This window comes from Nymphaea colorata, chromosome 7 (genome assembly GCF_008831285.2).
Source record: "Nymphaea colorata isolate Beijing-Zhang1983 chromosome 7, ASM883128v2, whole genome shotgun sequence".
Lineage (NCBI taxonomy): Eukaryota > Viridiplantae > Streptophyta > Magnoliopsida > Nymphaeales > Nymphaeaceae > Nymphaea > Nymphaea colorata.
The window spans coordinates 12,276,708-12,302,477 of record NC_045144.1 but is presented as its reverse complement, the minus strand read 5'-3'; the positions used below and the strand labels follow the sequence as shown (position 1 = coordinate 12,302,477).

At 41.0% G+C, this 25,770-nt stretch overlaps 1 protein-coding gene and 1 long non-coding RNA gene across 2 annotated transcripts; both read left to right on the top strand.

Annotated features, from left to right (window-relative positions):
- Nucleotides 1-1,559: 1,559 nt before the first annotated feature.
- On the top strand, nucleotides 1,560-6,260 carry LOC116258061 (rust resistance kinase Lr10-like). The gene is made up of 3 exons (XM_031635139.2): nucleotides 1,560-2,642; nucleotides 4,258-4,284; nucleotides 5,032-6,260. Exons 1-3 carry the CDS (start codon nucleotides 1,820-1,822, stop codon nucleotides 6,126-6,128), a joined length of 1,947 nt encoding a protein of 648 aa, XP_031490999.1. The 5' UTR covers nucleotides 1,560-1,819; the 3' UTR covers nucleotides 6,129-6,260.
- A 715-nt stretch (nucleotides 6,261-6,975) lies between these two features.
- On the top strand, nucleotides 6,976-16,558 carry LOC126410274 (uncharacterized). Its single transcript, XR_007573979.1, has 3 exons — nucleotides 6,976-7,827; nucleotides 9,928-10,071; nucleotides 15,121-16,558. It is a non-coding gene; the product is annotated as an uncharacterized LOC126410274 (long non-coding RNA).
- Nucleotides 16,559-25,770: the final 9,212 nt, after the last annotated feature.

Below are 25,770 nucleotides of genomic sequence, written 5' to 3'. Positions count from 1 at the left end.
ATCAATGGATTGTTGGAACAATACCTTCGACACTATGTCAGCGCGAATCAAAAGGATTGGGTGAAATTGTTAGATGTAGCTCAATTTTGCTACAATTTGTAGAAGAGCGAGTCTTCTGGACATAGTCCATTCGAAATAGCCACTGGACAACAACCGTTGATGCCGCATACCCTTGCAGCTCAAGAAAAGGGAAGACTCACTTTTGCCTACCAGTTCGTTCGCGATTGGCATGAACAGACGGAAATGGCTAAGGCATTCTTACACAAGGCCGCCAAAAAGATGAAAAAGTTTACAGATCGGAATCGAAGGCCAATGGAATTCCGAGTGGGTGATCATGTTCTCGTGAAGCTCTATCCTAATCGCACGGACATTTTTCGTGGTCGACACAAGTCATTGATCCACAAGTATGAGGGACCCTTCACAGTGCTGAAGAGAATCGAAAAGCCAACCTACAAGCTAGACTTACCGCCAGACTTTAAGGTGCATTCAGTGTTCCATGTTTGTAACCTGAGGCCCTTCTATGTCGATGAGGAAGACCCCAAGAGAAGCATTCCAGAACGAGACCCGATCCTGCAGCGAGCCCCGTCGACCAAGCGAGCGGCAGACCGTCAGATGGAAGAGATTCTTCGGCACAAGACAAACTATTTGGGGGAGCCGAAGAAGTACCAAGTGAAGTGAATAGGCGAACACAACCCCACCTGGGAGTATGCATTCTGTATGAAGCAGCGCTACTCGCTGGAGGTCAAGGCCTATCATGAAACTGCTGGCGCCGAGGACGGCGCATGACTTGAAGGGGGGAGCCTGTTTCCCTGTGTTTGGGAGTCTGTACAGTCCTTTGCTTTGTTTTGCATTGTGCTTCTTTTGCTTATGTTGAGTCCTTTGTTTATGTATGTTTACTTGTAAGGAAGTACCCTCCTACCGGTCTAAGTGTCAAGTATTGGGATTTCTTGTTTTGGGTGGTCGGCATGGGAATCCTGTAAGAGGCCTCGGTCATCCTATATAAGTAAAGTCGAGATCATTTTCCTTGCTTATCTTTCTCGTGATGTACCTATTTTTCAAGCGAAAACATTGCGAGATTTCTTTATTCACAAGCATTTTTTATGCACTCGTTTTCTCAAACTACTTTTGCGCCCCGTTCAGCGGTTTGAAGGCTTGCGGTAATTAGGTTCTTGCCGCGCTGCACGGGCCGAAGTTGTCAATGACACTTACATTGACATTTTAAAAAACATGCCCACTTGTATATAGCATTGCTCCTTAAAAGTAAATTCCTCCCTCCTACATTGCCCAAGGTCGGCAATTGAATAACTTGTTCTGAAAACGTTATTCATCCCAGGTCAGACTTTCCCTCAACCTTTGAATACAAAGTGTCTCATCACTTCATGGGGTCAGCGAGCAGAGCTAAAAGTTTCAGCTTGTGAGGCCCAACTGCCACGTTTATGGGAGTACCTTTGTATAATTAAGTATAATTAAGAGCCCGAGGTGCATGCAACCACCCCCCCCCCCCCCCCCCACGGCGCCTTCCATTTCAATTCAATTCAATTCAATTATGGTTGCTTCAGAGTCACTGGAATGACCTTCACCAGCGCCTGCCGCCATATCTCTCTCCCTCTTGTTTCTCCGGTTCGACCCCCTTTTTTCTTCCTCCTTGTGTAGTTTGACCCCCTTTTTTCTTCCTCCTTCTGTTGACCTGCACCAACGCCACCACTCTCTCTCTCTCTCTTCCATCACAACTTTGATTGCGTAGCCTTTTTGGTTCTCTGCCATTGTCTCGCAGTTTCTTTGCTCTCGCTCTCGCTCTCCCTCTCTCTCTGTCTGAGGTATGATTTCGACCGGCGGATGGGTTTCATCTGCTCGAATAACTTTCTTCTTCTTCGTCTTCTATCTCTTCTTCAACCCCGTTCTTTCCGCAACAAATCCGAACAACACAGCCTGCGCCCCGCAGACCTGCGATGGGATCCTCATCCAGTACCCCTTCTCCCTTTCTTCCCAATCAGGCAGCGGATGCGGCTACCCTGGCCTCAACCTCCTCTGTCTTGACAACAACCGGACCCTCCTCCTCCAGACCCCCACCCTCAACTTCACCGTCAGCGGCATCGACTACTCTGCCCGCAGCATCGATGTAGCCATCGACCCCATGTACATGGAAGGTCCTGGAAACTGCCGGTATCCGCGGAAGAACATGACCCTTCAAGACATAAAGGGTACAACCGATCCCCTCCCTTTCATCTTCACCAACGGAGCCACGATACAGGTGACCTTCTTCTACAATTGCTCGACGCCTCCCAGTGGTAGCGGCAGTGGTGGTTACTCTGGGGATGGCGGTGTTTACGATTTTACCGTCAATGTGGTCCCTTCTTGTTCTGCCGCTGCTTCGCGTTCCTACGCCTTCTTCGGCGCCGACTCGCCTGGTACGGTTGCCATGAACTGCCAGTCGTCTGTGATCTTCCCGGTGTCGGCGTCGTCTACTGCTAACAATCTGGCAAGCACCTTGAGCGACAGCTTCTCCATGAATTGGACGGTCGACACCACGACCAGTTGCTACGGTTGCTCTCAGTCAGGTGGGCGTTGTGGCTCTGACTCCACGGGCAACTTCATTTGCTTCTGCCAGGCTGATTCTCACCTGGCCACCTGCAACCACTCCGGTAACTCTCCCTCTCCGTCTTTCGTAACAACATAATGTTACAAATGGGCACCCCTCACTTTTCCGCTGTTGGTTAAAAAAAGATCTTTAGTATGAGAGAAAACATCAAGTTCTTTGGAGCTCGTTGTCCATTCGATCGTTCGTTGCTTTTCCATATTCTTTTCCGGTAGCTTTACGGTATAACCTTCTCGCATGGCCTCTCCATATAACGTTCTCGCATGGATAGGTGGGTAGAATTTCACAATGATTTGTCTGTTCACATTCTAGTTGGTAAATTAAAGGCGGCTTCCTAAGTTTAGAATTTTAGGTGTTATTGTTCGATCACACGCCATCTCTTTTGTCTTTTAGAACGAAAGAAATTACATCAGTTGTTACCAATGGTGCTTCTTTTCATTGGCAGATTTTGCAATGGTGTTGGAAAAAGGAGGAAAAGGTTAAATTTATATCGACGTCAATCCTTCCCAGTTTTTTTTGCTAACGTCTTTTGACTTCAAACATGTTATGCTCAGAGACGAAGAGTTGATTTACCTGGCTAAAAGCTAAGATCAAGCATTATTTTGAGAATGTCCTAGTAAGGAAATCTATAAAAAATACAAATGACCGCTCAACTATGGAGCTATCAAGCAGAAAAACGTTTGCAATGTAAGACTTTAAACCCTAAATTTTGAAGCTCACACTTAAAAGACTGCCTCAGCCATCAAATTCTAGAGGAAATGCTAAGTGGCATTTTAAATGGCAAATTTGCCCACTTTTGCACCTCTCTTGTGCCATCAATGAAACCAGACTGCCTCTGTGCTTCACGCAAGGCAGCTGTATAGGCAATTGACTAGAGAGAACAACAAAAAGTGCTTATTTTCATATTAATACTTCAAGATCATTTTTCCTGTTTGTGTATTGGTGCTCCTTAAAAATCTAAAATTTTATAACTGGGTTTCATTGGCCAAAATTTTATGGCTTCAACCATTGTCTAACGGTGTTTTCACTATCGGAATTTCCATATGACAATCTTGATTCAGATTTTCAACGCTACCCCATCCTGTTGCGTTTCCCTTCCGCCAGTCTAAAAGCCATCACAACCTGTTAATCTGTATAACTGGAATGGTTGTCTGACAAGTGTCTCGATAAGTTGAGGGATAAAAATATCACATTACAAAAAGTGAAGCAGCTTTCAGTGACTGGCTCAATAGTAGAGGGGCAATTTGCAATTTTTTTTAAGAAAATTATTATAATTGAAGAAACATGAAAAAAAGTAAAAAAATTCTTCTCCAAGGCAAACGAAAATTTTTGAAAAAATCTCCTCAGGGTGAAGCCAGTACCATGGCAATTTGACTGCCTGCCGAAGCTTTGGTTGACTTGGTGGCAGCAGCAGAGCCAGGTAGGGTGTTCTGACCGGAACCTGCAATGATCAGTCAAGGCCTGAAGGGAAGCTGGTCTTTGATTCAGGCCCCGTCCTGTTAAGCCCTAAAAAAATTGCCATCATCCTATGCAGAGGAAGCCCTCTAAAAACATTCGTATTTTTTATTCCATTTGCAAGTAGTTTAAAGTTTACACATTAAATTTACTGTTGTTGTTCGAGCTCTACGCTATTTAATTTAACTTCTATACGTTAATTGCAGGAGGCGCAAAGAATGGAGTAATAGCAGGTATGCACCACATTCATATATATTGATCTCTATGTGCATGATCAGGTATATGATCGAAACATGAAAATTACTTGACCTCTCCATATATGCTCAGCCTCCCTAGTAACCATAAAATTTGAAAGCACTCCACTCGAGTGAATTTCTATAAGAGCTTGAAAATTGCATCTTCAGTTACTAGCCAGTAGCATCTGATTCTGATAGACCAACATATATTATTTCCCTAGAGAACAAATAAATATAATACAAAAAGAAACTTCCTGATTTTCATTTTTGACCTTATAGGAGGGTTTCCCCTTTCCAAAAGAAAATGGCACTTTGGCCCAAACACACGGGCCCGAACGTTTGTAACCTTCAACTAACAGCCATAATAAGAACATGGCTTCCGTTATTAGGTTTTCAAATACAGAGATCGCATCTATATGATTAATTTTGCAAAAAACCACATTTCCGACTTGCTTCATCGTTCTTTACTTGCTTAACCTCTCCCCATTTGTCTTCTAAAATGCCAGTCTTCAAAGAGAGGAACCCCCAATCAGTGGGTTAGATTATATACTAGGCAGGCTCGCGATATTGCTTTGTATAAAGCACAACCATCAGCCTTGAAGTGAATACACAGTTTCGGCCCCGCCTTAATTCCACGCAAATGATGTGTCCCGTCAATATGGTCCTCAAAACAATTCCTGAATAACCATCCAAATCTTGGCTTTTTCTTATTATTAGTATCATTACTATGTTTTTGTTTGACAGGTATTGGAGTTGCAGCTGTTTGTGCCTTACTGATCATAGCATGTGTATTATATTCCTGCACAAGATGCACCTTTTTCCGGAGGTACGAGTCATTGACAACTGCAAAGCTTGAAAGGTTTCTAAGTGATTATCGATTACTAACAGTAACGCGATACACGTACAATGAGATCAAGAGAATGACAAATAAGTTTGAGCATAAGCTTGGGCAAGGTGGCTATGGAAGTGTTTTCAAGGGAAAGTTACCTAACGGCCATCTTGTTGCTGTGAAATTAATGGAGAAGTCATACAATGATGGAGAAGAGTTTATTAATGAGGTAGCTACCATCGGCAGGATCCACCATGTTAATGTTGTTCGCCTGGTGGGCTTCTGTGTTGAAGGATCTAGAAGAGCTCTTATATATGAATTCATGGCAAATGGTTCGTTGGAGAAGCACATTCAGATGAATGAAACCACAGGATGTTGTCACTTGGCCTTGGAGAAGTTGCAGAGTATAGCTGTGGCCATTGCAAGGGGAATTGAGTATTTACACCAAGGTTGTGACCAGAGAATCATTCACTTTGACATCAAGCCACATAATATATTACTCGATGAAGATTTCACACCAAAAATTTCCGACTTTGGGCTGGCAAAATTGCACTGTAAGGAACAAAGTCTGGTTTCTATTACACAAGGGAAAGGTACGATCGGCTACATAGCGCCGGAGGTATTCTACGGGAACTTTAAGCATGTCTCACACAAATCAGATGTATATAGTTTCGGAATGCTACTATTGGCATTGGCTGGAATGAAAGGCACACCCAATTCCAGTGGCAGCAATACAAGTGCAGCATATTTCCCGCAGTGTATATATGATCGCCTTTGCCACGATAAAGGACGTGAAGTTGTTGGGATTGGAGAAGAAACTATGAGAAAGATTACCATTGTAGCTTTGTGGTGCATACAGTGGAATCCTGTCGATAGACCTTCTATAAAAGAAATAGTCAGCATGTTCGAGAGTGAAACGGCAGATCTAGAAATGCCACCCAATCATTTCTTTCCTGCAGCTCAATCAGATTGTATACCCGTGGACTTCAAATCTTCAACCTTTTCAGACTGATTGATAAGATTACATGATCACTTGTTTCCCTTTTATTTGTATGATGAAGATACTGCATGAGAGATCTTTACTTGTAACAGTAACCTGCTTCTGCTATCGGTTCAATATATCTCACAGTTAGTAGAGAAACTTGCGGCTGATACTGTCGTCTTTTTCATTTCGTATCCAAATAGTACCATTTTAGTGCTTACTTACAAGTTTTCCTATCTTGTAGGGGTACTAAAAGTTCCTCGACGTTCTTGAACTAATTACATATTTTGGCATAAACCCGAGAATTTTTTTTACTCAAAAAAACTTGGTCTCTACTGCATTTGAATAATTACTTGAAGCCATGCAGGTTATTCCCCTTCATACCACAAATTCCCTCCTCCTTTTGGAAATTAATCGTCCTTTGTTCCAGATCTCCTGATCATTGAAACTTGCAAGGTATAGTACACATGTTCAAGCAACATCATACTTGTAGTTATCAAAGATCTGATCAGGGTGCCTTCTCTATGTTGACTATCATAACTTATTTCCTGTATAACCAAAATGGAAGATCACAAGTTGGTGGAAAATCTGGAACACAACAAGAAAGACTTTCAATATTTCTCCTTCTAATGTCTCTGTTTCTTGCTGATCTTCACAAGTATCATTCGAAATTGGCCAACAGATGTGTGGGTTGCAGATTGACGTGGTACTTTGTGCCCTGCCAACGTACTTCTCTTTGGTTTCTCCCGCACTGCTCTACCCTTCTGTAATTACTAATTCCCACTTATTTGCTTCACAGTTCGCAAATAACGACAAAGAGAGTATATACAGTTATTATTCTCTTATGCTGGGCAATTGCGTTAGCGTCAGCGCGAAGGGTGACAGCTCTGCCCGTCATGCGTCGTAAAATGTCTTTTGGGTCACTTCAATGGCGCATTCTGTTCGCATGTCATGCTATCTCTCCCTTTCCCGCGGTCTTGAAATTGCAGATTTCTCCTTCTGAGTATTCGCCTTCACCCTTCGCCATCGAATTTTTTCTGGCAAACTCGCTTCATTGGCCCTACACGCTCTTTCCTGATGCATCACCTCCCTCCATTCATCAGCCTGATCGCCTTCGCGCTTCACCTCGGTCCTTCCCTTCGTCGGCGCATCCGCTCATGACTGTGGTTCATCTTCTCTCTCTCTCTCTCTCTCTCTCTCTCGTCTTCCCTTCCCCTTATTATATTCCTTTGAATTTGTTCCAGGTTTCCACAAAGGCAGATTTGGGGATCTGAAGGAGAAGTTTTCGGATGCATTTTAATGATAAATTGTCTTCCGATATTCCTGGGTAGCTGAATCAGAATGGATAGTGGAAAAGCCAATCAGATTGTCATCTCTTGCTTCGTCTGGAATGGTTATCACTTCTGGTCCTTTGTCTTCACTTAAGGCTGAAATCCTTATCCTTCTGGGAGATTTTGCAAGTGAAGGCCAGGAAGATTGGATTGAGGATGACCTCATTACCACTGTGATACGTGAAAGGGAAGGATAAAACCCCTTGTTGGTAGGAGATACAGTAATTTCTCTGAGCAATGGGCTTGGCATAGTTGCAGATCAATGTCAGTGCAAATTCCTACTGGATTCGTAGCAGCAATCCGGGCCGGGTGCCAAAGTCCTGCCTGGCAGACGTATTGCACAAAAAATAAGGATAGCAAAAACTTCGGCTTTCATGTGAAAGTTCATCGTGGAGAATGTAAGTGAAATTCTCTTCTCTCAACCATTTTTAAGTTTAAAAAAGTCATAATGGTTAATGAAACAGCCTAGTAAGCTATATCCTAATCAGCCTACCATGGGCTAAAACCCTAATCATGTCCATTGCCATAGTATTCATGGACCAAGATATTTACATACCAGTCCATACGGAGGAGCTGTAACATTGATCACATCATTCTCTTTGTTGCTTTGTCATTCATTTGCTTACTCGTCTGGTGCTCGCTAGCGAGATACTTGGTTCTTCTTAACATAATGAGTATATCCATGATGAAGTTCTAGGTTTGTAAGATTGTCGATAAATTTTTCGATTTTTTCCAATTTGCTTATTCTTTTCTGCTGCTTGAGGACTTTAGTGAGCTTGCTTTTCTTCTCATTTAGAGGTTAAGGCTCTGTTGTTCTAGGCCATCTTTAATCACTTCAAGTTCTGCTGCAAGGATCTTTTCTAGATTTGTCACAAATATGGTATCTGGATACATGGTCAGCTGTTTATTGTCGAAGTGTCGCTCCTAACGCATAAACCAAAGTTGTTCCCGTATTTGCTTCAAGAATTGGTCAATATCTACAAGAAAAGAAGCATTTTCTAACGCACCTACCGTGTTTGTAAAGTATATACTAACCCATACTCTGCGTTAGAAAAGGTGTTACTAAAGGGCTTTCCCTTACAAAACCGTTGTGTGTTTTTATAATTATTACTAACAAAATTTTTTAGTCATAGTAACGAAAGTGAAGCGTTAGTAATTATTACCAACGCAAAAAGTGGGTTAGTAATTATTTAAGGTTTCTTTTAACAGCGGCATCCCAAACGCGTGCCCTGTTTTCAATACAACATGTTGAAACTGAAAGCCCATGCTTCTTGATATAAGTGCCTCTCGAGCCACTAACGAAAGGAAAAAGCAGCAATTTATAATCTCAAAGGCCCAAGGGTAGAGGGCAAAAAATGGGATGTTAACAGTTACAATTGCTTGAAAAAAAACTCCTGAAACATTATAAAACTATCAACTGATGAAAACTTAAGAATGACAAAACCAGTTTCAACTGACACCGGTGTCACTTGGCATGGTGTTAAAGCTGTGTATTTTACAAACCCAGTTTCAACAGCCTTTCAACTAGCCTTATGGGCTATTATGGACTGATGTAACCTGAAAGTAGAGGTTGATAGGAATGATCAAAGGATTCAATTATACCATGTGAAGAAGGAGACGGGGGAATTCTTAATCAATGATGGTCTAATATTATGTTATATACAAGCAAAGAAGAACCTGCTTACAAGAAAATATACAGTGTCCAACAAGTTGCTGCAAAATGACAAGGATAGATAGTTGCATGCCACCATCTGAAGTAACCTTGCAGTACCAAAGTTTCTGCTGAGACGCCAACAGTGTCTACAGTAAAAGATTTAGAGGCGCCCTTAAAAGGATATTTCTTAGTGAATAAATTACATAATAAAACACTATGAAACATTAGCATTGAAAATGAACAGCTTGGCCACTCTTACCACCTTTCCCATAAGAAAATGTACAGGATTATACTGAAAACTCAGAAGATTTCCTTGTTCTTCTGCCACCAATCAACTTTTGCACCTATCCAACAAGAAATCTTTTAACAGCTTTGGACGACCTGGAACGGTGGCTTAGTGTTGCTACCATCTGGTTGATGGTGTTGTATCCTGCCGTACATGAATTCAAAAAACTCCTGAAAGTACAACCAGTCGATGAATCATACTTTGATAGGCCCATATTTCTCCCCCATTATATCACTCTTCTGTTTTTGGAACTAAATATACCGGAGAGTACTAGCAAAATAAGCGTCAACTAATCGTTCTGGGGAAATGTTGTCACTTTGCATCTGATTAGTTATTAAGTCAACTATGTAAGGATCATTTGGTGGGCTGACATATGTCAATGAGGAATTTCAGACATTATGGTTGTCTTAATGTAAATATCCGCTTAAGTGATTGCGTTTTGGGATATTACGTCATCTTATATGGTATGTGATAATTTTATAATGTATAGATACTTGTACGCAATTATGGATTCTTTGATGGGTTGAATTCGTAATTGCTCATAATATAAAATGGCAGTGGTCCCTGAGGTTGTGCACGGTTGCTTAAAACATCGCTTTCTAGGGTTGTCTCTTCCTCATTTGAGAGAAACCGCACGTGCTCCGCACAGACCCTGGAAGATCCTACTGCGATCTCACCGTCTGGTTGTTCAGATGGATTCAGGTATGCTTTCGCTACAGTTAAAGTTTTGATGCAATGATTTAACATGAACATGTTCCTATTTAGGGCATATTCATTTTTGTGTATGCATGAGGAAATTTTTCCCTTCAATTGGTATCAGAGCCTGTGTTCATTGTTGAATCGTTGAATTTTTTGTGTTATTTGTTGTCGCATCCGCACAATTTTTGGATGAATTTGTGTGTTTGCTCACGCCGCGCCCTTTCCCATTATTTGTTGCATCTCCCTCTACCCCTCATACTTTTTCTTGGGTTGCTGAGGAAGCGGTGGAAGCCACCGTCGATGAGACCGTGAGGCAGGAATGTTTGGGCGACGGTCGATTCCACCGTTTTAGCGAGGGACGACCGGCCGTTTGGGCGATGTCTGGCCATCGTGAGGCGACCCGTCGGCACCCACCATGAGGTGAGCAGAGACGGCGGCGTGGGCGATGGAAGCCATCGGGCTTCCATCGCAACCACAAAAGAGGAAGAGAAAGGGAGGGGGACGGCTGGTTACCGGCCGTCCTGGCGCGACCCACTGGCGGCCACCCATGTTGTTGGGTGGCCTGCCGCTGGCTTCCTCGCTTCCGTTGCAGCCGCACAAAGGAAAGAGGGGCGACGACCGACCGTCACGGTGGGCAACAGCCGACCGTCACGGCGGGCAACAGCCGACCGTCACGGCGGGCAACAGCCGACCGTCACGACAGGCAACAGCCAACCGTCATGGCGGGCAACAGCCGGCCATCCTGGCGCAACCCACCGGCGGCCACCCATGCTGTTCAGACCAGTTCATTTAGTTTTGGAACAGATTTTAGCCATTTTTAATCGGTTCAGTGGGTTTCGGAACCGATTCGGTCTATTTTTGACTGGTTCATCCAATTTTTAAACCGATTCAGCACTATTTAGGGCCATGTGGGTGTTTTAGTTGCGGTTTAAGAACAATACGGACCATTTTAAGGCTAATTCAGTGGTTCTTGACCCACTTAAGCACAATTATGGTACCGGTTTATAAAATTTTGGACTCCTTTGGGTCTATTTCATTAAATCATTTGGTTTTGGATTCAATATAAGACAATTTTGTATGTGAATTTTAATATATGTATCATGTTTTGCATATTATTAAAATTGTAGGTGTACCATAGATGAATATTTGGATTATAAATTTGTTCTTTGGCTATGTCTATTGTTCAAAATGAGTAGATTTATACTTTATGTCGCCAAAGGGACCTCTGTTGTACGAATTTGCCTATTTCGAACATTAGATGATAATATACTTAAACCATGCGGGTAATGATCAACCCAAAGGAGGATTGTTGTTTGGTCAGGTTTAAACATACAGAGCAATGAATATGTGATAATTTTCAGGTTTCCATATGAATAGTGAGTCAATCCAAAGATGGGTTCGTTATTTGACAGAGCTAATTATCTATATTTATTGTCGACCAAGAATACCACTTGCAGTTAATATTTCAATCCAAAGATTGAATATTAATGTTGCACTGGTACCTTGTGATGAGATTTAGGCCATTGTATTTAAATTCATTTATATTTATTGTTTCATCTATATACATGTATTGATTGTGAGCATGTTTTGGTATTTTTTGTTCTTTGTACAGTGAGTTCTGCTTCCATGATATCTGCAAATTTGAATACTATTCCTGAATTAAATAGTTCGAATTTTAAGGATTGGAAAGAAACTGTCATGATTCTTCTGGGTTGTATGGATCTAGACCTTGCATTTAGGGAGTCGTGCCCACCTCAGTTAATAGATGAAAATTCTCATGAAGATAAGCGGAACTTTGAACGGTGGGAACACTCAAACAGCATGTGTCTAATGATCATGAAGAAATCAATCCCAAAAAAATTTAGGGGCTCAATTACTGCAAAGGCTAGTGCCAAGGCGTTCCTCGAAGAGATTGAAAAGTGTTTTGCTAAGAATGAAAAGGCTAAAATAAGTCATCTTTTGAGTAAACTTGTGACGCTGAAATATAAAAGCAAGGGAAACATATAGGAGCACATTATGAAAATGTCTCATCTTGCTTCAAAATTATAGGCACTAGGTCTGAAGTTAGCGGAAGACTTTATAGTGCATATGGTTCTTGTAAGACCCACGATTTTTCTTAAGTTTCCTTATATAATTGAAACGTAAATTGGAGAGGAATCACAAATGGTAGATTTAAAAGATTAATAGGAATAGCTCAAAACTGTCAAGAGAACAGTTATGGAAAGACATTATTGAGTTACTAATTGAAAAGATCTAGAAGAAATGGGAAAGGAAATTGTAAGACCATTCCTTGTTCTTGTAAGAAACGGAAAGAACTTGTATGGCAATAAGGCAGGCCTTGTAGAGGGTTATTTAACCCCATTTTGCAGAAGTTGATCACTCCTTTTGCCGCAGCCATGGAGGAGAACGTCCAGTATCAAGGAATTTGAGTGAGAGGAAGAGAGAGAGAGAGAGAGAGAGGGATGTCCTCATCTTTGCCCTCTTTATAGTTTAAGATTGAAGTCGTTGGCTGCTGGAAAAGAACCAAGGCAGAGAAGTTGCTGGCGGGAAGTTATCTCGGATTTGGAAAAAAGTATGGGGATTTTCAGTTATAAATTGTAGCATGAAGCCATGTATTTGCGATTTCGTATAGAGACATATACATGTAGATCTAAGTATGCATATGTTCTGAAATGAATCAAGCATGAGGTTCTAGATTTCCGTTCTGCTTATGCTTTGAAATACTCGAATTTTCTGTATTATGCTATGTGTGTTCATCGGTGAGAAACCAAACTTCATTCAATCCTAAAAACAGAGCATGCATATCTCATAGTCGACAGAGGGCAAGGCATGCTCTGCTCGACTATGGGTAAACCCCAAAACAGTAAACAAGAAAAAAAAAAGTGAAGGTGGTATACTGAGAGGGTAGACGGAAACACCTGTTTAGTCATCCCCTTTTCCGCGGAGAGCGCAACTCTCGATTTCCTTTTCTTCTACCACGGAAGCCGACCAGTTGCCCTCGACCAGTCCATTGTGGCATCCGACGAAACCATACTCAACTCTTCCGTGTTGACAGAAAACTGAGAATGAATCGAGGGGTTTTGCCGTCCATTGCTGGTCGGGACAGTGGCTACTACCGCTGCCGCTGGACAAAGGAAAGGTCGATGGCCCTCCTCTCTGTCACCTGTGGGAGCAAGGATCCGTCGAGGTCCCTTACACATTCTCTACTCCACGTCGCGGAATGCCAGTGAGAACGACGCCATTGAAGCACCGGGTTTGGGTAGGTTGTCTTCTCCATGCTGGTGAAAAATGAGGGCAGAGGAAGAGGCGATGGCGGAAAATGTCGGACGGTCGGTGGGCGGCGCCATGGAACTCGAGCGTTGGAGCTCGTGAGAGGGAGACGCTCCTCTCTCGCTGGTTCGTTTCCCTTTGAGGAAGAGGGAAGCACCTCTATCGGTCGAGCGAGAGGAGGGAGGCGCTCCCGCGCGAAGAGAGAGAAAACGAGGGCGAGAAATGAAGAAAAACGAGTGCGATCCGTTTTTATATCAAAACTCAAAAATTACAAAACGGATCCACCTCTTTAGCAAAATTTACGAAAAAGCTGTTATAATTTTTAAGCATTCATGCCGCAACGTTTTTGGTAAAAACATCTTCAAAAAGGGGTCCGCAAAAGTTATTTTCTATAAGAACCAAAGAACTCTTTCGAAATTGTGAATCAGTACCCTTTGAGTTCTTAAAATTGCTAAAAGAGGGTTTTTATAAATTTGTTTGCAATTTCGATGGAAAAACTGTAATGTTATGCATTATTGCTCTGTGATACCTTTTGTATTATTTAAATTTCAGGAAAAGGGTGTTGAACTCTCTTACTTTGAAATAGTGATTATTGTGTTAATTTTGAACGTGATGTGTTTTGCACTATGGCATTACTCTATGGCATCACTGCTCTACTTAGCTTTGTTGTCATTAAATTGAATTAGAAAATGGCTTATTGCTTTTGTTTGGAAAACCGAGCCTGAGGGCGGTTTCTGCGAGGGGTATTAGACAAGGTCCAATAAGGAGAAACCCTCACTTTTGAAATTCGAAGGCGAAACGTGGACTGTGTGCAATTGTTTATGTGAGTGCGAGCTCTTGTTGTTGCCCAGTGTTTGGTTTTGTCCCGGGAAGGGTGGTGCGCGAGAGTTCTCTTTTGTCGCTCACTCCTCTGTCTGTACTGCCCACAGGGTATTGGGCGGCACAAGGGCCCAGGGTACTACTGCTGTGTTGGGAGAGAGGCATCTCCTGGTCCCTCAAACCGGGTTCCTAGAGGGGTCATGCTGCTGCAGCAGCGATCTGGAATATCTTAGGAGCCTTTACTCAGGTACCCTCGATCTGTTCTGTTCTGCCCGTGAGTTGTGTCCACGGGGTTTTCTGTTGCTCGGCACGATGACCATGACATTGTTAGAGAGTCACGGTTGGAAAAGCCTACGAAATTTTGGAGCTTGTGCACACCTTGTTTGTTTTTGTTATTGAGTCATAATTGTAATATGTGTTAAGATTTGAAGACATTTGTTTACAAAATCAAAAATTATTTTGTTGGGCCATGTTCCATTCATGACTGGATTTTACCCATACTCAGAGGAATTCTGACCCTTCTTTCTATCTCTACAGGTAGTCCTTGATTAGATTTTGGTTCTTGGAGTGACGACCTCAGTCTTGTGATGGACAGGCATTGGCATTCTGGACACTGCGTCGGTTTTAGGGATTTGTGGTTATTTTTGTTTGGGTCCAAGTATTTTATTATTGAAATAAAACAATGTTTGATTTCTTTATGTTTTGGTCATGACTCAATGTTGCTTCCGCTATTATAGAAATGAAAAAAAAAATTAGTGTAAAAAATTGGGTCGTGACAACTTTTGTATCAGAGCACAGTGTCTAGAGTCCATGTCCAATGCCAATGTCAATCACAAGCAGAGGAAGGTCATCCAAGCCTGCTAAAGAAGAGTGTTTTGATTTCGTTGTGAATATTGAGTTTCATAGTTTTGTGTTAGTTTTAATGAATTGCTTTACGTATTCGTGTTTGTTTCCTCCATGCAGTGTAATTTCAATGGCACGCACTAGAGGAGGGAGTGTTAGTGGAAGAGGGAGAACTCCTCGCAACACCAGGAGCCGAAACGCAGAGACTCATCCTACTGGGCTTAGGACGCCTGGTGGAAACATCCAACAACAGCAAACATTCATAATGAACACTCTACATATGATTACGGGGTTGATGCATGGACTGGCGCAAAATGCTTCTTCAGGGAGAACTAGTACGAATACGAACGAGACAACAAATGGTGAGGCAAGGGGAGTAACTCACCAACAGTTTATGAGCTTGCATCCTTCGAAGTTTCATGGAAAAGGCACTGCTGACGATGCTGAAGAGTTGATAAAGGAAACTAAGGAGATCTTTACCACCCTGGAAGTGTCTGACAATAAAAAGGTTCGGTATGGAACCTTTATGCTAAAAGGAGAGATGCTAAGGAATTGTGGCAGACGCAACGTGAAGTGAAGTTCGCAAATCATGAAGCGAGTTGGGGAGAATTCAAGAAAGCCTTCACACATGCCTACATCCCAACCTTCGCACGGGAGAAACGCATGCAAGAATTCTTAGAACTTCAATAAGGGAGACTGAGTCTGCACGAATACGTCATCAAATTCAGACACTTAGAAAAATATTTCCCCCATGTGTATACTGCTGATGTGGACAGAGCAAATAAGTTCGTCAGAGGACTTAAAGACGGGTTGCAGAGCCAAGTAATGACTAGTCGTCCAAGAGATCTAGACGACGCTATCGATATGGTCACACCTTTTGATGAGGACGGGAACAGGACGCATGGGACAGATAGGATGAGTGAATTTCTGCGATCCAAGTCGAGGCCTTACATGTTCAAGAGAAGGCGTAGTGACAGGGTGAACCAAGGGGATAGATTCAAGAGGCAGAGGCCATCATCTTTCAGGCAGGATGAGGAATGTCCCACATGTCATCGCCAACACCTGGGCAAACCATGTTATAGAGAGGTCGAGGTATGTCTCTATTGCGGAACGCGATGACATTTTATTCGTGAGTTCCCAAAGAAGAAAGAGGCAGAGCAGAGGCAAGGTGCAGCCAACCAACCAGCAGAGAAGAAGGTACCTGGGAGAGTTTACGCGACCACAGTTGAAGATTTGAAACCTACTGACGTGATTGAAGGTACTCTTCTTGTACAATCTCATTGGGCTCATATTATGTTTGACTCTGATGCATTGCATTCTTTTGTTTCTAAGAGTTTTGCTGAAACTTTAAAGTTAGAAAGAAAGAATATGCCTTATGAATTGTTAGTTGCTACGCCTATGGGAAACAAAGACACATGCAGAACGTATCTAGAAAATGTGAAAATAGAAATACATGGACAATTATTACCAGCACAGTTGGTGGTAATAAATATGATGAGGTATGACGTAATCCTAGGAATGGATTGGTTATGTCATCACTACGCGACGATAAATTGCAGAAAGAAGAAACTGAAGTTTCAGTTGGAGAATAGTCAAAAGATTGAATTTAGAGTAAAAACGCCCCAAGATCAAAGAAAGTTGGTTGTCTCAGCAGTTAAGGCAAGGAAATACATGGAAAATGGGTGCACTGCATATTTGGTTAGCATGGACGCAATCGAGCAGAAATTAAAACCCATCAGTGAGGTGCGTACGGTGAGGGACTACACAGACGTGTTCCCTGAAGATTTACCTGGATTACCTCCTGTAAGATGGGTGGAGTTTGGCATCGAGTTGATACCAGGAACCGCACCTATTTCTAAGGCTCCATATAGAATGGCACCAACAGAACTAGAAGAATTAAAGAAACAGATCCAAGATTTAGCCTGCAAGGGATTTATCCGTCCAAGTGTGTCACCTTGGGGAGCACCGGTCCTGTTTGTGAAGAAGAAAGATGGATCAATGCGGTTATGTATTGACTATTGAATGTTAAATCAGGTTACAATCAGGAACAAATACTCATTGCCTAGAATCGAAGACTTATTCGATCAATTAAAAGAAGCAAAAGTGTTTTCTAAGATAGACTTGAGGTCGGGATACCATCAATTGCGAATTAAAGAAGAAGATATTCCCAAAACAGCATTTCGCACACGTTATGGGCATTATGAGTTTCGAGTGATGCCTTTTGGACTCACAAATGCCCCTGCAGCTTTTATGGATCTCATGAATCGGATATTTCATGAGTACTTAGACCGATTCGTTATAGTGTTCATTGACGATGTGCTAGTGTACTCAAAGTGTAAAACAATGCATGCGGTGCATCTCGAGATAGTGATGAAGATATTGAGACAAAATCAACTGAATGCCAAGTATTCCAAGTGTGAATTTTGGCTAGACAAAGTAAATTTCTTGGGACACGTAATCTCTAAGGAGGGAGTGGCAATTAATCCGACCAAAGTGGAAGCTGTACAACAATGGAATGCACCAACTAATGTGTTAGAAATCAGAAGCTTTCTTGGTTTGGCAGGTTACTACAAGAAGTTCATCAAGGATTTTTCGAAAATTGCAACCCCAATGACTAAATTGCTACGGAAAGGAGTGAAATTTACGTGGACAGAGGATTGTCAGAAGAGTTTTCAGATGTTGAAAGACAGTTTGACTAGTACCCCAATTCTAACACTGCCAAATGAGAGGAAAGGATTTGTGGTATATACCGATGCTTCGGGAACAGATTATGGAGCGGTGCTTATGCAAATGGACAATGTTGTAGCTTATGCCTCTAGGCAACTAAAACAGCATGAGAAGAACTATCCAACACATGATTTGGAATTAGGAGTTGTGGTATTTGCACTAAAAATATGGAGACATTATCTCTATGGTGTGGAATTTGAAGTATTTTCTGACCACAAATCCCTCAAATATTCGTTCTCGCAGAAGGAATTAAATCTAAGACAAAGAAGATGGCTGGAATATCTCAAAGATTATGACTTTGAGATAAAGTATCATCCATGAAAGGCTAATGTGGTAGCCGATGCACTCAGCAGAAAGACGCCTGCTAAAGCTAGTACATTATTAATGCAGACATGAAATTTGGTGGAAGACTTTGAAAAATGACATCCATTGCGAGATGATAATGGAAAGGTGAAGTGTGCTGGAATAATTCGAGATAGTTTCCTTGATGAAATTATTGAGAAACAAAAACAGAGCCATGAATATGCGAAGTTGAAATTGGAGTGTCACAAGAAGGAAGAAACTCCTTATTCTGAGGATGACGATAGATTTGTGTGGTTCAACGGTAGATTGTGGGTTCTGAATGATCTAGAGGTGAAAAACAAGCTGTTTGAAGAGACACAAAAAACAAGATACACCATACATTCAGGAAGCACAAAGATGTATCAAAATTTAAGGATAAACTTTTGGTGGCCATGAATGAAGAAAGAGATTGTTGAGTTCGTCTCACGATGCTTGGTGTATCAACAAGTTAAAGTAGAACATCAGAAACCAGGTGGTTTGATGCAACAGATAGAAATTCCTCAATGGAAATGGGAAGACATCACCATGGACTTCGTAGTGGGGTTACCACGTACACGACGATAATACGATGCTATTTGGGTAATGGTAGACCGCTGAACTAAATCTGCACATTTTCTTCTGATCAAGATTTCACAATCACTAGAAAGTCTGGCAGATTTGTATGTTGATGAAATTGTGAGACTTCATGGAATCCCTAAATCAACAATCTCTGATAGAGATCCGAGATTTACATCCAAGTTTTGGGGAATGTTATAGAAAGCGTTGGGAACAAAATTGAAACTGAGTACAACATTTCATCCGCAGACAAATAGACAGTCTGAGCGAACCATCCAGACTCTTGAAGATATGTTAAGAGCTTGTGTTTTGCAATGGAAGGGTGAATGGGATAAACATGTGAAGTTTGTTGAATTTGCCTACAACAACAACTATCATTCTAGCATTGGAATGACTCCGTTTGAAGTTCTTTATAGCCGACCTTGTAGATCACCATCATGTTCGACTAAGATAGGAGACAACAAGATTGAGGATCTTTTGGTGATCCAACACTACACTGATCAGGTCAATATGATTAGAAAGAAACTTTTGGCTGTTCAGAGTCGACAAAAGAGTTATGCAGACCAACGACGAATAGAGCTAGCTTTTGAAGCAGGAGATCATGTATTTGTCAAGATATCACCCACCAATAGTGTTTTTTTATTCGAAAAGAAGGAGAAATTGAGCCCAAGATACATTGGTCCATTCGAGATTCTGGAAAAAGTTGGAAAGGTTGCATATCGAATTGCACTTCCACCACAGTATAGTCATGTTCATCTAGTATTTCACGTGTTGATGTTAAGGAAGTATGTACCTTATCCTTCGCATGTGATAGACTATGAAGAAGTTGATTTGCAAGAGGACATGACAACAGAAGAAAAGCCGCTTCGGATCATAGACCGAAAGGAGCATGTGTTGTGGAAGAAGACCATCCCACTAGTTCAAGTGGAATGGCAGCATCATGGTATCAAAGAATGTACATGGGAGTCAAAAGAGGACATGAGAAAGAGTTATTCCCAATTGTTTCAATAAAGTACGCTCAAATTTTGAGAACGAAGTTTCTTTTTAGGGGGGGAAGGATGTAAGACCCATGATTTTTCTTAAGTTTCCTTATATAATTGAAATGTAAATTGGAGAGGAATCATAAATGGTAGATTTAAAAGATTAATAGGAATAGCTAAAAACTGTCAAAAGAACAGTTATGGAAAGACATTATCGAGTTACTAATTGAAAAGATCTAGAAGAAATGGGAAAGGAAATTGTAAGACCGTTCCTTTTTCTTGTAAGAAACGGAAAGAACTCTTATGGCAATAAGGAAGGCCTTGTAGAGGGTTATTTAACCCCATTTTGCAGAAGTTGATCACTCCTTTTGCCGCAGCCATGGGGGAGAACGTCCAGTATCAAGGAATTTGAGTGAGAGGAAGAGAGAGAGAGAGAGAGAGAGAGAGAGAGAGAGGGATGTCCTCATCTTTGCCCTCTTTATAGTTGAAGATTGAAGTCGTTGGCTGCTGGAGAAGAACCAAGGCATAGAAGTTGCTGGTGGGAAGTTATCTAGGTTTTGGAAAAAAGTATGGGGATTTTCAGTTATGATTGTAGCATGAAGCCATGTATTTGCAATTTCATATAGAGACATACACATGTAGATCTAAGTATGCATATGTTTTGAAATGAATCAAGCATGAGGTTCTAGATTTCTGTTCTGCTTATGTTTTGAAGTACTCGAAATTTTCTGTATTATGCTATGTGTGTTTATGCTATGTGTGTTCATCAGTGAGAAACCAAACTTCATTCAATCCTAAAAACAGAGCATGCATATCTCATAGTCGATAAAGGGCAAGGCCTGCTCGCTCGGGTGTCGTTGCTGTTGGCCAGCGACCCCTCCCTACTGGCGGGAGGGTGGGGTAGCGCGTGAGGGAGGCAACTCCTTCTTGCTCGTGACAGGCTTGGGGCGTGAGGGCTCATGGAGTGCGAGACGGAAGGAGAGGCCGAGGAAGCAGAGAAACACCCAAATCGGGAGGCATGTGCGCTCGTGTGGAGGGGATCCCAGCAAGAATGGCGGGGGACGAGAGGATGCTATCCCAACAGGAATGGATTGTGAGACAGAGGAGACGGAGGTAGGACTGAACCTGAAAATGGGCGCAGGCAATGGGGCGCGCAAGGAAAGTAGATGGAAGGGCTCTTGGGAGAAGGTGGTGGACAGTCAGGAGAAGCCACGCCTGGGTGAAATGGAGGAAGCGCAAGTCAGCTTCGAGGGGGAAAACCCTGCTGTCAGATTCAATGCGGAGGCAATCAAGCGTCTGGAAGAGCCCTTCAAATTTGTTGCTATCGCTGGTCTTTTTGGGGGTGGTGGGAGACTGGGAACGGATTACAGTTATGTTTTTTCATCCTTGAGAAAACAGTGGGGGAAGGTTAAGAACCCATGTTTCTCCATAGTGGGAAATGGAAGGTTTCTAATTAGAGTTGATACAGAAGCAGAGTTGGTAGAAGTAATTTAGAGAATGGCATGGAGAGTGGGTGGGCGTACGCTAATCGCTAGCCGATGGCAGCCTGGTCAGGAGCTGAAGATTAATGCGGTGGAAACGGTTATGCTATGGGTTCAGTTACCCCAGCTATCGATTCACCTATGGAATGAATACTGCTATAAGCACATAGCGAGGGGCCATACGAGGAGAATATGTGGAGAAAGATAGCTGCTCGGGCAAATGGGAGAAGGTTGGTTTTGCAAGGGTGAAGCTTGAAGTGTCCATCAACTTCTTGCCAGTGTCGTGCGTCTCCCTGGATCTAGGGGACAGTCGACAGATCGTTCAGGAGGTGGTGTATGAGTCAAGGATTTCTTTTTGCGACTTGTGTGGTGCCCTCATGCATACGAGGTCAACATGTAAGAAACTCACAGCGGGAGAGGCAACCGCAGCTAACCCCTGGGCCAGGGTAAAAATGGCCACAAAAACTTGGAAGGGGCACCCCCGAGTGACTGGTCTCTTCTTTGCCAAACAGACTAGTTTAGGTGATGAAACAATGAGGAATGAATCGAGGGAGCGAGAGGAGGTACGCACAACAGCTATTCGACAAAAGGAGCAAACCAAGGGGAAAGGAAAGCAAGGCAACAATGGAGGAGGCGCAGCTAAGCACCAACCTATGGAGCTGAATCCTCAAGGATCAGGTACTTCTTCCAAAACCTTATCTCCTAACCCTTTTTATGTTTTGGCAAATGATAAGAAGATGGACGACCTTACTTTTCCTCCCGGTTTCACCTTTGAATCCAGAAGTTCAGCGATGGGGCTGAACCATAGTGGGGTCGAGACTATAGGAACTAGAACCCAGGCTAAAGTGGTGAGAGTCACCCGCATTAATGGGTACAGATAGAAGAAATAGAGCCTGCTACCCATTGACACCTCCCCCAGTAGACAAGCCTAAGCTAGGGGAAGGAGAAAACGAATGGATCAGGGTTGGATGAAAGAAAAGAAATGAAAGATATGACTTAATTAAGGAGATAGATTGTGTCTTAGATGAGAAGGGCAAGGAGAAACAGCCAGGGGGAATGGAAGAGGCTATGGACGGGGGGGATGGAGCAAAGTCGGCGATGCGCCGATGAAACTCGCTTGTTGGAACATGAGGGGGGCTGCATGGCCGGCGGCTCAACAAGACCTCGTTAATCTTTGTAAGTCTGAAAGGCCTTGGATCTGCTTTCTACTTGATGCGCAAGTTAAGGAGGTGGTTATTAGGAGTGTTGCCAGTCGCTTAAACATGGAAGGGTGCAGAGGAATGCTCTCTTGTTGATTGATCATAAGCTAGTTGGATTGACATACATATATCATGAATAGAAAATGGAAGAAAGAGTTCCCCCAATAGTGTCTTTAGAAGTACGATTGACTAGAAAACAATTCAATACTTATGGATGCCACCAACCATTCTCTCTACCAAGAACACCAACATCTTGTCCACCTCCCCTGTAGCTATTCACACCAACATATTTACAAATTACAATTTACATGTAATGTTCAAATCAGTTAACATCAAACAAATTTTTTTCACCAAAAAAATAAAAAATTCCTTAGTCGAGATGCGTGTGATTTTAAAGCTATCTTCAAACCTATAAAAAGAATAAGAGAATAGTCATGTTAGCTCTAACAAATCATATATTTGTCTTCTAATCATAAAAATAAAAAATATAATGTTTCATTGAATATTTAATTAGTTTTTCTTTTTCAACATTGTGATCAACATTTTTACTTGGGCTTCTAACTCGTGTATTAGTTTAGCATGTATGGCTTCGAAGTCATGTATCTTTTTAGCTTGTCTGGCTTTTAGTTTGTGCATTTGTTCAGCATGGTTGTTTTCTACTTCAAGCACCTCATTGCTTAGATCACCCAACTCCTCCTGCAATTGCATATTTTGTACCATTAGTTCACTTTGATTAGAAGCTGCATCAAAAAATTGTGACAGTTTTACCTTTATTCCACATGCACGCATTTGTCCAAATTTGTCTGGCCCCATTACCCTTAACAAGGCACCATTCATGTAGTTTGTATATTGCTTCATTGAGTTGAGATTGTAAATCAGTGTAACATTTCCATAACATGTATATTTAATACATTTTAATTATAATCATTGTTAATAATAATGAGGCAGTATGACTTACAGTTCTTTCACTCATCGCTAGGTTGCTAGTCTCTTCTTTTACTTGTTTGCATCATAATGAAGACCTCAGCACGAGAAGGCTCTGCTTCACCCTCCCTAGCCTGCATAAAATAGACACAACTTAATTTTTATAATGAACAAGTGAATAATGATAATAATCAATAAGGCAATACATGTTCCGCTTAAAATCTAACAAAACTTTTTGTGCTCGTAGTATAAGGAGTTTCATACATTGCTCGATTTCTTTTGTTTTTTTCACTTCTATATAACAAACTTTTAAAGTTAGAAACTATAAAGGATTACATACAACAAATTAGACTAAATAGTTACATGATACAATATATATATATATATATATATATATATATATATATATATATATATATATATATGTGTGTGTGTGTGTGTGTGTGTGTGTGTGTGTGTGTGTGTGTGTGTGCACCCATACACAATATGCTAACCTTCGATCATCTAGTTTCAAAGTGGTGAATCAAGCTCCTCCATTGATCTTCAGGAATTGAGACTTGGCAATGTCTTATACAATTCTCTACCGATTTATGTTTTTGATATGTCTTCTTCAAAGTTCATTTTCAATATCTCGAAAATTAACATATTGTTTTATTATCATCTTTCTCTAAACTTTTGGGCTTCATATTTTTCCTGCAAGACAAAAATGTTTAATGTGTGTGTGTGTGTGTGTGTGTGTGTTGTTGTATTAAATTTAAATGAAGGAAAAACATGAACATCCAATTACCAAGACACAATTCTACACATCATCTTCGCATATCTAAGGTAAATCTTTCCATATATGGTAGGTAAGCGGCTGAGGGTTTTGTGTCAATATACCAATGGATGAACCAAGCTTTTGTGATTTTTCTCCTATTGGTTGATCATGTTTGTTGATTTTACTTTAACATTTTGTATAGGACCCAATCTTGCACTATCTAATACATGAGAAATGCCCTTTGTCTTTTTTTGCTAACGTGGTTGACCTTAATACACATACATGGTTCAAATGAAAAAAATAACCACTACTTAAAGACGTAAATATATTTTCAATTAAAACACATAGATGAATCATACTTGTGCTTAGTTGTTTGAATTCTTGCCTGCTAGACATATGGTTAAGCAATCCACTTTCAGCCATCTATATCTGATACAACATAAACATAACAAATTTCAACATCAAAATTATAACTTACAATAAACTTTGCCACATATTAAAAAAGAATCAAAGAAAGCACAAAAAAAAGTATATAGCAACTATTTATATGTTAATAGACATGGCCGGTACATTTGGTCTAACCCAAGAAATATCATCAACTGTTTTTGTCATATTTCAATGTTTTAAGATCCACTATCCCATAAATTATTATTCACTCTACCAATTATATTTTATTTAACGTAGCTTGTCGTCTTTGCATATCAAATAACTCTTGAGGTCTCACTTTAACAACAACTTGCCAATCTGTGTCAATGGGATCTTTAATATAAAAAACCTATTCTACTTGAGATGCAAGTATAAATGGTTCAGGTTCTCTACATGTATATTTTGAATTCACTAGCATAAAATTGAACTTATCTTTCATCCTTCCTTTAACATGTGAGCTCAAAACATCAAACCATTTACACTTAAATAAAACAAAGTTTAATCTCCATCATACTCAACCTCAAAGATGTCTATAATGACTCCATAATGAGTAACCACACCACTAACTGGATTTCTATTTTTTATACTCGAGCAACTTGGAGTTTGTGCAGCCACAACAATGCCGCTGCTTTGAGTTTTTCCCTTCCCTTCTCTTTCAAGTGTATGAAATCAAAATCTATTTATCATGAAACCATTATTTTTCTTCATTGTCTTTTGGGGATATTGTGAAAGTCATATAAGCTCGTCATCCAGTTGTGGGTCAGTGCTTCTTTGACGTAACTAGCAAATCTATAGCAAATAAATGACTAGTTTACATGATCTTGAAACCATTCCAAAAATTTGACCTCATGCAAGCGTTCAATATTATAAGGCCTTTTATAATATTGTCTTTTCAACAAGTCCATCTATTGTCTAATGAAAAAACAACTTATGAGTATATTAAAAATTTTAATAGCATCTTAAAATAAAAAATAAATTAAGTCACTGACTTATTGAAGGTAAGGCGCCACTAAAGGATGACTAAACAATATATGTGTGTATTTCTTGAAGCATTAAATTGTTCATAGTAAACAATATATATGCTCCCACAAAATGTCCTTTCTTCAACAACGTACGAATCTGTGTTGATTCAACTTCTTCATAACTTCTTTCTAATTTATTAAAATGTGTTTCTACACCAGATAAATACCTAGAACAAAGTTTCAAGCTTTTTTTTGCCAAATACCCTTATGCAATTGATCCTTTTAGTTGACTTATGTTATGCACATAACACTTGAGTTTGCGCATCTTCAACTGAAATCATTTAAAGTTGATAAAAAAAATTAAAAACAAACTATTAGACCTGAAAGCATCATAAAATACCTTTTGATAAGATGGAT

What these genes read in the sequence shown, in the direction of transcription:
- LOC116258061 (XM_031635139.2), top strand. Translation starts at nt 1,820, where the DNA reads ATGATTTCGACCGGCGGATGGGTTTCATCTGCTCGAATAACTTTCTTC. An exon ending in GGCCACCTGCAACCACTCCG is followed by an intron (nt 2,643 to 4,257) that starts GTAACTCTCCCT and finishes CGTTAATTGCAG; the next exon opens with GAGGCGCAAAGAATGGAGTA. An exon ending in AAAGAATGGAGTAATAGCAG is followed by an intron (nt 4,285 to 5,031) that starts GTATGCACCACA and finishes TTTGTTTGACAG; the next exon opens with GTATTGGAGTTGCAGCTGTT.